Raw genomic sequence first — 12,530 nt, 5'->3', positions numbered from 1 at the left:
GTCGATTTTCTCTTGTTTTTCTTGTTCATACATCCGAAACCATTCGTCACTTGTTGCAACAGCCGGGTATTTTCGTTTTCTGGCTCTTCTCTTGATTGACTGCGGTGGATTTGTGGTGTCCAGTGGGATAGAATTAGCTGCTGTTGATAAGTCTACAAAACCAGTTAATGAAAAAAAATGGAAGCTTATTGGCTTTTATTATACCTTGAGGATAGGACATGACTGTTGTATGCATATGAGCATGTACAACTGGGTTCTGAGTTTCAGCGAAATCGGAGGTAATGACGTGGTCGTTTGCATGCTTATTGCTTATCCATTAGTTCTGTGATTATAAATAAATTAGCTTAGTGAGCTTGATTAAGATAATGTTAATACCTTTTTCGGGATACTCTTCAATACGTGACGTAATGCCAGAAACAGACGACGGTGCTGGTCGAATAACAGATGTGTCAGGTACATGTACTACCGCAGGGAGGACCTGTCGCTCAGTAGTATAGCCAATCGACTCAGTGTTCGAGACGGAATCTGTTAAATAGCAAATATTTTAACTAAATTTTATATTACATGTTCAAAGTAAATGAAATACCTTGAGATGTTTCCGGAATGATATTATAGCTAGGGGAATCTAATATTAAATATTCCGGAGGACCTTCAACTTCATCTTTCAGGTTTCTCCAGAATAGAAAGAGACTTGTGTCCTCTTCAGGTCCTGGCCAAAGTAGCTTGCTACGATTTTGTCTGAAAGCTGCAAGTTGATGTGCAGGCAACCTTTGATTAACTGCATCCAATAACAATGAAGCATTTCTGTTCTCATGGTTGTGCGCTATGGATGATGTCTGGACTGGTAGTTCATCTATGATGTCATATGTTTGATTTTCAGGTATATCCACAATTAGTAAGTCAGACAGATTGACTATTTGTGTGGTCTGATTGACTGAAGTTAGATTCGGGGAAGCACGGTGTTGTTGCTTTGGCAATGATTCGTAGTCGATAGCCTCGGGATCAAAAGGAACCAAACCACATTTACGAAAACCATTAATAATACTAGTTTCTTTTTGAAGCATCTGATCCAACGCTTTTTCCAAAAGTGGTGCGAAGTCTGCTCGACTAATCATTGCGCCAAGGTTCTCAAATCTCCATTTCGTCAGTACTTCTTCCCAGGCCTTCTTCATGGGGGAGAAGAAACTTACATCCAGAGGCTGAGTGAAATGCGTAGAGTTCGGAAGTAGTGAAACTAGTATTATACCATGATTTTTGCAGAATTCAACAGTATCAAATGAAGCGTGGGAAGTGTGACCATCCACAAACAGCAATATTGGAAATCTATTATTTTGTTTTACGGCCCAAGGGTGGAACACTTTCGAAATATAATCGAAAAATGAAACAGAGTTCATCCATCCAGAATCGGTCTTTCCAACTCCCCAACCATGTGGAACACTTTGTACCACATCGGATGGTAAACGGGATTTGTTTGAAAGTAATATTAACGGCGGCGCAAGATTTCCATCTGCAGATGCTGCCATAAGTACGGTATAGTTTTCACGTTCACTATTGGCAGATATAGATTGAACATTTTTTAAACCTTTCGGAGCTAAAACTCGCTGCTTCTTAGGAACCAAAGCAAATGCACTTTCATCCATATTGAAAACCCTCTGTGGTTCATTCAAGATATGGAAATTATCTTGTTTTTCGAGATATTCCTTTATTCCATTGAACCATTTCCTCACATCTAATTCGGTAACGACACGAGTTTTTGAAAGATTATTTGCCGTTCTTCTAGACAGCTCTGGATGACGCTTCATGAAACGGGCAAACCATCCTTAAGAATTGTTAAGTTAGTACTGTATTTCATTTATTTATCATAGATACACAAACCTCGAGATGGTATCCCATTTTTGAAAACAGCTTCTTTTCCAATGCTCTTAGCGACTTCCGCCACATGAACGATTGCCCTTTTTTCATCGACGGGATGACCGGCTTTGGCCTTATCAATTATAAAGTTCACAATACGTATTTCATCTTCTTCCAACAAAGCCTTTGGAGCTCCAAGAAGTTGATGCTTATATCGACCCTTCACTCGGTCTTCGAGAGTACTTTTTGGTATCTCAAAGCGTTTAGCAGCCACCCGGAGAGGGACGCCTTCATTCACCATTAAAACAGCTTTCTGGACATTTTCTTGAAAATACTTAGTTCCAGCTCGTTTAACATTCTAAAATAACAAAATATACTATAGAACCATGTATTTTTGAACTGCGTCCGGCATTTGAAGCATCTGCTAAAGTTGATTTCAAAACCGGACATGGGTGTTTTACACACAAAAAACGGTTTCCTGGTGCGCTTTAATATTTCTAACTATCAGAAAACTTTACTACATACCTGTTTGGCCATTTTAACAGATTCAGGTGACTTGATAACACTTTACCGAAGTAAATAATGGAGTTTGTAATTACTTGTGATTCTTAACACTAGTGCTAAAGTTGGGAGGAATGCTCAGGCTGATTGACATGCACATAAATAATTAATTTAATTTTGCTTTTAACAAAGCCTACTGTGATATGAAAACATGTTAAAAGATGAACAATACTATGAAAAGCTAGGGCGATATTTAACAATTAATTTAAATATATGTAAAGCATTAAAATAATGGAAAACCTGAAAAGGTGTCCGGATTTCGAAGCGTCCGGGATTTCGAAGCAAAACGGTACATGAAGCGACTGCGGGTGAACCGGGTAGCTTCGATCTACGGCGAACTTAGTTCCTTCCAATTGTAGTTGTTGTGAACAAAACAAAAAAACCAGGAAAGGTCAGAACTGTATGGGACGCTGCAGCGAAGGTTGAGGGCGTTTCATTGAACTCAATGCTCCTGAAAGGTCTCGATCTTTTATCACCGCTATTATCCGTTATGTTCCCTTATCGAGAACGGGAGGTTGCAGTAGCCGCAGACGTCGAAATAATGTCTAACAGGTGCTGATTCGTGCCAAAGATCGCAGTACTTTGCTTTTCCCATATCGAGATTCACTAGATTTACCAATGAGCATCATGGTTTCGAACGTAGCTATATTTGGTGCGACATGCTCCCCAGCACAATCGCAGCACAACGCAGCAGATGAAGAGTTGGAGTTGCCAAGAGGAGCAGAAGCTGTAACGAAGCGGCACTATGTACATGACTACGTGAACGGTTTTGATACAGCGGAAGAAGCGGTTGAAGTGGCGAAGGAGGTGATTGAAGTACATAAGCGAGCAGGATTTAACATTCGAAATTGGATGTCTAGTGACCAAAACGTGTTGCAGAAATTAAGAGAGCCAAATAAACTTCCATCAAAAATCATGTTACCGGACAAGGAGGTGAGGTTTGAGCGCGTGCTAGGAATGGCGTGGCTGTAGGAGGGAGATGCTTTCGCGTTTTCCTGCTGGAAGCTCCCACCGTTCCAACAAAAAGACTGATGCTACGGGTAGTCATGAGCATATATGATCCTTTGGGATTAGTGGCTTCCGTCGTAGTACACGGAAAAAATCTCATCCAGGAAGTCTGGCGCACAGATACGGATTGGGATGACAAAATACCGGAAGAATTTTCGAAGCGTTCAATTAACCATTCATTTAACAATTCTGCAGAAGATGGATGGTTTACGTATTCCGCGCTGCTATTTTCCAGGATATGATGAACACAGCTACAAGTTTCAGGAGTTACACGTGTTCATCGATGCTAGCGCTCAAGCTTGCGTGGCTGTAGCGTACTTTCGTATTATAGACAACGGACGGATTAGAGTCGCACTAGTTTCTTCCAAAACTAAAGTTGCGCCTCTTCGAGCACTTTCAATCCCGCGTTTAGAGTTGATGGCAGCTGTGTTGGGAGCACGTCTGCGAAGAAAGGTGTTTTTGGAGTGATTCGTCGAGAGTTTTTGTACATGGATAAAGACCGATGTGCGTGAGTATCGTCAGTTTGTGGCGTTCAGAATCGACGAAATTCTACGAGTATTTCAAGCGTCGAGGAGTGGAAATGGATTTCGACTAAAGTCAAGCTAGCAGATGAAGCAACTAAATAGGGGAAAGATCATTCTTGGAGTGTAAACAGCAACTGGTTTCAAGGGCCAGATTTTTTATATAGGCTAGAAGAAGAGTGGTCGATTCGTTTTGATGAAGAGGAATGTGTAGACGAAAGTAACACGGAGCTTCGAGCGAAAGTCCTTTGCAGTCATATGATCGTACAACCAATAATAAACATTGAGCGGTTTTGAAAGTATTAACGATTACAGTGTTGTATGGCCTACGTGTATCACATTATCAACAATGTTCGTTCGCCGAGTGCTGTGTCTGCTGACCCGTTTCTAATAACGAGCGAAAAGCTACAGAGTGTTTCTGCAAAGTGTTTCATGAAGAGATGACAATTTTTACTTCATGGACAGATCAAATAATACAGACTCAACTTGAGAACTTTTTTTAGGTTTATAAAGGGTTAAAAAAATAGAATACTGTCGTCGGGGGTGAGAATGGGTCACTGTTTGAACTACTTAGAATGCTTGTAGAATAGATTGAATGTATCTGAGGGCAAGAAGACTATAATATAAGAGACCTTTTTAAACGATTTTGCTATCCGACCTTCAGGCTGCCGGTGATAGCGATGATCCATTCTCACTCCCCAGACCCATTGTCACCCCCGATGGCGGTATTCGATGCTACCTTCACAGTCTCTATGTTTATCTGAGTTGTGAGAATTTGGGTTGAACGCACACTTGCGTCTATGAAGGCGGACACAGTAGCAAATTAAATACAATATGGCTCTCGTCTGAGGCCACGAGGGAGGAAGTAGTATCAGATTGAGTACAATATGGCTAATCGGAGGCACTCATAGCAGATTGAGCTTTTGTCTGAGGCTACGAGGGCGGATACAGTATGTTCTAAGCTTCTTTTCTTCTCTTCTCTTCTCTTCAAGGGAAATAGCTAGAAGAGTATTTTTGGTAGAATGTTGTATCTTGAACAAGAAAATCATCCCGAAAAAGCTTGTTAGTCGTTGACTAACCGCGACCCCCCCCCCCCTCCTACTATAGGACTGCAGAAGTTAGCACGATTTGTGTCAACCGAAGATGGGCTTAACTCCAGCGTCATATACCAGTGGTAAATACAGGTAAACTTCGATTTAACGTACATATCGATTTCAAGTTTGTACGTTATATCGAATTGTACGTTTTATCGAAGCATGAGTAATCATCCTTATATTACACTACCTAAATGTTGTACCTTTATGTACTTTATAGGCGAATTTTATTTTTTTTATAATGCTCAGCTAGCAGTATGAAACAGCTTTCCTTGTGAGCAATTCCTACAAACTTGTTCGTTGCTAAGAAAAATGACCCGAAGAATTATATTCGTTATTTTATTTCTATATAAAGTACTGTACCGCTCATAAAAAAATCTACTCTTCCGCTCATTTTTGGTCGCAACGAAAAATACGCGCCAGATAGTCGCCTAAGAAAAACATACCTCCAGAAAAAAAGCTACTTTGATATTTTTTTAAAATTTGGTCGCCACGTGGTGCATTCCGGCGGTGAATGCTTGGATAGCACGTGCTATTTGTACTGCGGAGAAATTTTTCACATCTATGAGAGCCTTGGAAAATGATCACGAAAGTTGTCATTTTGTTGCAAGGCACAATACATGAAATAAGAGACTAAGAGGCACTGGAAACACAAGGCTAGCTTTTCGATGCACCATGTGTTTCATTTATTGAGTATCCGCGATCTTTAGTGGATTTAAACTAGGGCACGATGGGGCACGTGACTCGCCAAATTGAATATGTTCATAGATATTTAATTATATACGCCAACATTATTCTGAAAAAAATCTGATATCACGGTTATTTTGATCGATTTCATTTGAAATTTCCGATGGAATTTCTAGAGAAGTTCCTGATTAAAAATCTGGAGAATTTTATGATTTTTTCATCGAAAATTCCTTTAATAATTTTTTCAGAGATTTCTTCAGGAATTCTTTTCTTCAATTAAACCATACAAAATACCTTAATTCTTTCCAATATTTTGTTGGATGTATTCTTCCAGAAATTTTATTACTTCCTTGAAGGAATTTTCAACAGAATGTTTGAAGGGATTTTTTATGGAATTTTCTACGAAAAAGTCAAAGATTTCCTAAAGGGATTTGCCAAGGGCAAAATCAAAAGAATTTTTCGAAGGATTTTCCGCTGGTATTACCGAAAAACATTCTAAAGGAATTTCCTGAGAAATATATAAAGAAATTCGGGAAATTCTGGAAAAAATTCCAGAGGAATTTTCGGAGAAATTTCTGAATGATTGCAGAAAAAACTGAGGAATATCCAAAGTAATTTCCTGCGGAAAGATCTGAAATATTTGATGGAGAAGTTCTAAATGAATTTCTGGAAGACTTTTTAGAAAATCCTGATTTTTTTTTTAAATTTTAATAACGTCTTTTTTTAATTTAGAAATAAAATTCGACGTTAACAAGAATTTCTGAAGAAATTTCTTAAGGTATTTGCGAAAGAATCTCCATATGGCTATCCGATGGAATTCTTGAAGGAACTCGTAAATGAATCCCTAAAAAAAATCTAAAGCAACTTCCGAAGAAATTCCTAAGCGAATTTTCAAAACCTTAATAATTTTCCGAAGGAATTTGTAAAGGAATTCCAGAACGAATCTCCAAAGGAATTTTTGAAGGAACATCCGAAAGAATTACCAAAATATTTACCGTAGATGTTTCTAAAGAAGTTTCGGGAGGTATTTCCGGATAATGTTCAAAAGGAATTCGTGAATATATTTCTAAATGAATGATTCGAAGAATTTCCTAGAGAATTCCAGGAAGCAGTTTTGAATTCCGAAGGAACTTATGAGGTAGATTCTGAAGTAATTCTTAAAATTCATTCTTTTCGAAGAAACATTGTGGAAGAATTCAAAAATGATTTTTAGATTTATTTCCGAAGTTGTTTCCAGAGGATTTTTCAAAGAAATTCCAGCTAGTTAACCTGTTTTTAGAGCCCTGGCCTTCCTCGCAACACTGCACCACTCTTTCCTTCCTCTTCTTCCCTTCTTCCTTCTGTGGCTGTGCGAGCTTAACGGTGGTATCGCCGGGGTGGCTTGGAGATCTTCCTCGCTTTTTGCTTCGACCAATAAGAAGAGCGATTGAGAATCAGCGGAAACATTGTCGGATTAGGCCGACTACGGAACCGAGGAATTACGGCGGTTCTTGCTGGAGTTTTCAACGCAAAGACAGTGGGGTTGACCTCAACGCCTTCTCTTGTCCCACATACTTTCTATCTACTCTTCAACTTCCAAATTTGGTAACTTTGTAACTTTGTAACATCCGTTCGCTTCAAAATACTTTAAAATAGTGACCGCATCCCAGGGTCATGACCTCCTTTTTCAGGTCAGTGACCTCGTCTCATAGTATCGACCCAATTACGCAACCCCTTGATGGCTATTTAACGAAGGTACATCTGGCCCTTTGGTGTTGGGTTGAAGGACTATGGTGATTGATTGGATGCGGTCTTATAGGCGAATTTGAGTAAAGCTCATCGATCATTTTGACATCTGGTGGTCGTCACAAGAACCAAGGAAAAAGTGTCGTTTTCCAAAAAAGTGCATTGGCAGCATACGGAGGGAGTACGATTTTCGCGTTTTCTGGTTAATCCAACCATTTATGAAAGCTGAAATAGTCGCAAATTGGAAGAAAATTTTGTTTTCTTTGGGATGAGCTTCCATCCAGTGGGTACTTGCATTTGATTTTTCCGATTAAATAGCACATCTCTTGCAGTGCCTCCACCACCTCTTGGTTATGAATTCTCGTATTTTTAATTCGCGGCTTATTTGGGTGGGATTCGCCTTCAACAGCTGCTTAAAGACTGTAAGAAGCCATTGCCAGTGGAAAACATGTGACGATATACCAAAAAGTGAAGTAAATTCGCCTATAGCCGAATTCGCCTATAGCGTGGTGGAGGCTAACTATGCCCTGCTCTACTGCAGTTGCTAATGTACTGGGAAAACCTATGAGACGAGTTTTACCTGCCATTCACAAACAATTAACGCATTAGACTACATTTTCATGAATTTCTCGGCAACACTCATCACATAACATAATCAATTCGATGTGGAAGTATTGACCTAATGTCTAAGGGAAATTCCGAAAGAATTTTCGAAGGAATTACTGGATTCATTTCGGGATGATGTTTTGAAGAAATCCCTCCGGGAATTGCCAAAGAAATTCCTGGGGTAATCTTCAAAGGAATTTTTGGAGCAATTTGAGAATAAATTACTGGTACATTTTCCGAAAGAACAGCTAACTGGGGCTATTTTTTAAGGAAACCCAGGAGGAATTCCAGATGGATCATTTCCAGAAGGAACTCTGGAAGGAGCTCCTGAAGGAATTTCCGAAGGAATTCCTGAAGAAATGTAGGAATTTCTTCGCAAATTTTGAGTTTCTTCCTAAATATCTTTAGGAATTGCTTGAAAATATACTCAGGAAGCTCCCTCGGAGATTCTTTTAGGAATTCCTTCAAAAATACCAATGGACATTCTTTAAAATATTCTTCTAGAAATTACTTTACGAATTCGTTTCGAAAATTTATTCAGTTTTTTTATCCCTTCATGAATTCTATCAGATTTTTTTTCCGGAGATTCTTTTTGGAACTCTTTTATAATTTCCTACAGGAATTCCTCTACAAAATTCACCAAAAATTATTTTGGAAGCTCCTCCAGGAATTTCCTCTAGGATTAATTTTAAAATAATCTGGTACACATTTCAAGCCTGGATCTACAATACCATTACTTCACTCGACATTAGCTGACTTAGAGCTGAAAACAACCCGTCATCAATTCTGACTTTGACTAATATCAAGTATCAACTAGATATTTGTCCATAGAATATGCCTAAAACCTAATTATCTCAATACCATCCAATACTTCGGGAGAATTCTGAGGATAGCGCAAAGTAGGGAAAACAGTAACTAATGCCTCTAGTTGATAAAGTTAGACTCCATACAATAATGCCATCCCTACATAAATGATCATAACAATTTAGTAAATCATTTTGTAATAACTACCAAAATTAAATTTATTATGCATCAGTTAAACAAGATAGCTAGTTGATGCCATTCAAAAATTGTCAAAAATCTCAATCATATTGATAATATTCACATTTCAAAAAAGTGATGATATTTTGTTGCCGGAAAACTCATGAGGCAAAACGGCTTTCAGCTGGCGGCTCCTAAGGAACAAAGTACCACGCGTCGGCGAATCAGCATTCTAGTATGGATAGTCCGTGGAGACGCAAGTACTTTGTAGGTTATTGCCACTAGGGCGTTTTGCCTCGCCAAAATGTTAGATGTTTCTTCAAAATGTGGAAATTTTCGGTTTTTCCGACCTTCCCATGCACTATTTTGAAACTTTCTTTGCCTATCCTACATAATTTTAGATCTAGTTTTGTTACGGACATATTAATGACGGTAAATATGAGGGAAACCACAAAAGGCGTTTTGCATCGGGGGGGCGTTTTGGGGCCTCTTCCCCTATCGCCATATCTACAGGTAAGAATTGTTTATTTTTGTAGTCAATTAATCATCTATTTCTTTTCAGGTTTCAAATACTCACTGGTTTTAGGAAGCAAACGATCACTACACTTTTCGGCTAATTATTGACTTGAATTTAGATAAGAATCTTCGGAACTATACTTTCTCTTAACTTTCACTCTGAACTGCAATCGCGAATTATGTTTCTGTTTTCACTTTTCTGTTTACCTTCTGTATACTGCCTTCCATACTACCACATTTTCTCTCTCTATTCGCTACTAACACTGTTGCGCATGAGCTGTCATGTTGAGCTCTGCTGCACAACCAGCGGTTCCCAAGCGGCTTCGCAACACCCCAGCCCATCCGGCTCGAAGGACCAGGGCGGGAGTATGTTGGGGTAGTAATTAGTTCTGTGAAACTGGCAACACTGTACATGGTAAAATAAATCAGTATGACTTCAAAGTTGGTGTGAAACGAATCTGCCTTTGACGAATCGCGATTTGTGCACTAAAATGTAAGTAGTTTTAAGTAATATTGTATGAAAATTTGTTAACATAAATCTATTCATATACAGCATTGAAGCTGCTCACAAGAAGCTGCTTTCAATAGGTGTTTCAATTGCGCCAATGGTGACATACTCAACACTTTCGTTCTTTATACATTTCGACGTTTATAGCCCGTTTACATATGCGCTAGTTCTAGTGGACAATGCACTATCCGACAATACTAGCGCGAAATTAGCCTAATGTAAACGCTTGTTAGCCAAGACAATTCCTGTTTACATTATGCTAATATCGCGCTAGTATTGTCGGATAGTACATTGTCCGCTAGAACTAGCCAATATGTAAACGGGCCATTACTGGCCTTGTTGTTTTCTAATTTCTTTGCAACGAGAAAGAGTCAAAGCAGTCCGTGCAGGACTGCAACTAATTTGCCACAGTACAACTTCTCTATGCCGTCGTTGATAAAGCTTAAACACCACTTTTGCATATTTTTTAATGGCAAAGAAAACTTAAAAATAACATCCCCACGGCTAAGGAAGGCCCTATCATGAACAAATAACTTAAAGCATTTTTGTCCGTTTATCATTCGTGTGTGCGTCCGCATTTTTTCAACCTTGAGCACAGCACCACGCATGTCAAGAGATGCAAAAACAAAATAACAGAACAGACAGTTTACTGTGATTGGTGAAAAACGGCCGAAAAATGTATCTGACAGCCCTGATCAGTAATGCATCATCCAACGGAAAAGTTTTTCTTTATGCTTTCCTGTCGGCAGGATACCACCCGAGAACCGACGTGGAAGAAGAAAAGGCATTCGTTGAATTCGGTCAGAATTGTTATGGCAACTTGGAAACTTTCAAAAGTGATTTTCTAGCTCCGGAATGGCCAAAAACATTCGAAAAGCAGATGCGTAAACACCTTCTCGTCAAAGTGACAGACACCGGATAGACAGACGGCAGGTCGTCCCTAAACTAAGACGGCTTTTCGCCCGACCGGGGGAAGATTTAATTCAGGTTAACTAAGCAAACCATCTCACCGGAAAGGTTTGGCGTCGTTCAAGGAAAGCCCTACTTGCTTCGAGCGTACCTTTTTGGACCGGAAAAGTTTATTCACGCGCTTCCCAACCCCCGGGGCAAACCAGTTGATCGTCTATCACAGCGCCCATTTCGGCAAAAGGCACTAGAAAAGGATTCACCCGGTCTTGCGTCTTGGTTGACTGGTTGCGGAGCTGGAAAGCGAATAGAAAAGTTGGGTAACATTGGAATTTTCCTTTCTGCCGGCTGATGCCGCTGCCATTTGGCTGTTGCCTCCTTATTTGCCGTCCCGTGCGTGCACGGTGCAAAGTTTTCCGATTTATCGCTCTGGGAAATTAGATTGCCATCAGCGATTACGATTTCAAAGACGAAAGAGTTACTCTTCGGCAGCTGGTCGGGCAAGTTGGACGCACTTTGGAATGGATTGGGTTCACTTTCCATCGCGGCAATCTGTTCCGAATCGGTGGTGAGGTGTGGGTTGCGAATGCGGGGATGGGAGGGCAAATTTGCCAAACCGAAGCTTTGAAGCACGTCTCTAGTTTACTGGAAGGACCGAAGTGTTGCCTGCACGTGAACACTATTGTGGCCGTTCCGGGAAGGTGATGTCGTAAATACGGCTCTTACGGAGTCGTTCACAGTGCAGTAGATTACAATGGAATACATTTTTGCTGATTGAAAACTTGTTGTCGTTTGGTTTTCGATCATGCTTCCGAGTGGCTGGGATTTTGCCAAAGAAAAGTAAATGTCTTACCCATGGGCAATGAGATTTACTTTATTCGTTAATTGTTATACCTTGTTGGAAAGTATGTTGCTGGCATTCTGCTAAAACAAGACACATTTGGCAACAGGAAATGAGATACAACTTTATTATTTTACATCCTATTATTTTCTTAAATTTGGTTTTTAAAAGCAAACAATATGCTGCTAGCGATTCTGCAATAATTTCCTCTGCTTGTTTTTTTTTTGTTACTATACGGTTTTGCTTAAATTTTTTATATCGAAAGATTTATAATTTATTTCCTCAATTTTAAAGCCATATACGATATAATCAATCAAGACCAGTTGTGGTTGACATGTTGAACGTGGGAAGAATTAATCTAAATATATATTTATTGAAATACTTAAAACAAATGAACATGAGTACAGAACCCCATGGCAATACTTTACGGTAATATGTACCACGTCGATTTTCTCACAGTGGGTGGATGTTGCACAAATGTCTACCCTGCAGGGAACGATCTCGATTCGGAAACCAGCAAAACATTTCAACGAATTGGGTCGGGGGTCATTAAAAACGCATGAATGAAAATCAATTTCCGAACGTATAAAACACTTTTTCCCACAGAAGCGTACATATAGTCACATGGGCTATAGTCTGGCGGATACAAAATCAATTGATTTATCATTACACACTATCTCTAGTTCACTGATAACGCTATCGCTAAATATGCACAGCAAGACATG

At 39.5% G+C, this 12,530-nt stretch overlaps 3 protein-coding genes across 3 annotated transcripts in view; 1 reads left to right on the top strand and 2 right to left on the bottom strand.

The window, feature by feature from the left end:
* Positions 1–215: 215 nt before the first annotated feature.
* LOC134203260 (uncharacterized) lies at positions 216–1,291 on the bottom strand. The gene is made up of 3 exons (XM_062678134.1): positions 587–1,291; positions 376–525; positions 216–322 (listed from the first exon to the last, which is right to left on the bottom strand). Exons 1-3 carry the CDS (start codon positions 1,170–1,172, stop codon positions 303–305), a joined length of 756 nt encoding a protein of 251 aa, XP_062534118.1. The 5' UTR covers positions 1,173–1,291; the 3' UTR covers positions 216–302.
* A 192-nt stretch (positions 1,292–1,483) lies between these two features.
* LOC134203259 (uncharacterized) lies at positions 1,484–2,442 on the bottom strand. Its single transcript, XM_062678132.1, has 4 exons — positions 2,377–2,442; positions 1,876–2,209; positions 1,631–1,819; positions 1,484–1,548 (listed from the first exon to the last, which is right to left on the bottom strand). Exons 1-4 carry the CDS (start codon positions 2,386–2,388, stop codon positions 1,484–1,486), a joined length of 600 nt encoding a protein of 199 aa, XP_062534116.1. The 5' UTR covers positions 2,389–2,442.
* A 9,840-nt stretch (positions 2,443–12,282) lies between these two features.
* LOC134203261 (uncharacterized) overlaps positions 12,283–12,530 on the top strand; it is a 113,569-nt gene continuing 113,321 nt past the window's right edge. Inside the window, 1 exon segment of the mRNA XM_062678135.1 lies at positions 12,283–12,343. Coding sequence (XP_062534119.1) covers positions 12,283–12,343 — 61 coding nt within the window.

This window comes from Armigeres subalbatus, unplaced genomic scaffold, assembly GCF_024139115.2.
Source record: "Armigeres subalbatus isolate Guangzhou_Male unplaced genomic scaffold, GZ_Asu_2 Contig1728, whole genome shotgun sequence".
Classification (NCBI taxonomy): domain Eukaryota; kingdom Metazoa; phylum Arthropoda; class Insecta; order Diptera; family Culicidae; genus Armigeres; species Armigeres subalbatus.
The sequence above is the reverse complement of the archived record's forward strand: the minus strand, read 5'-3'. Positions and strand labels throughout refer to the sequence as shown.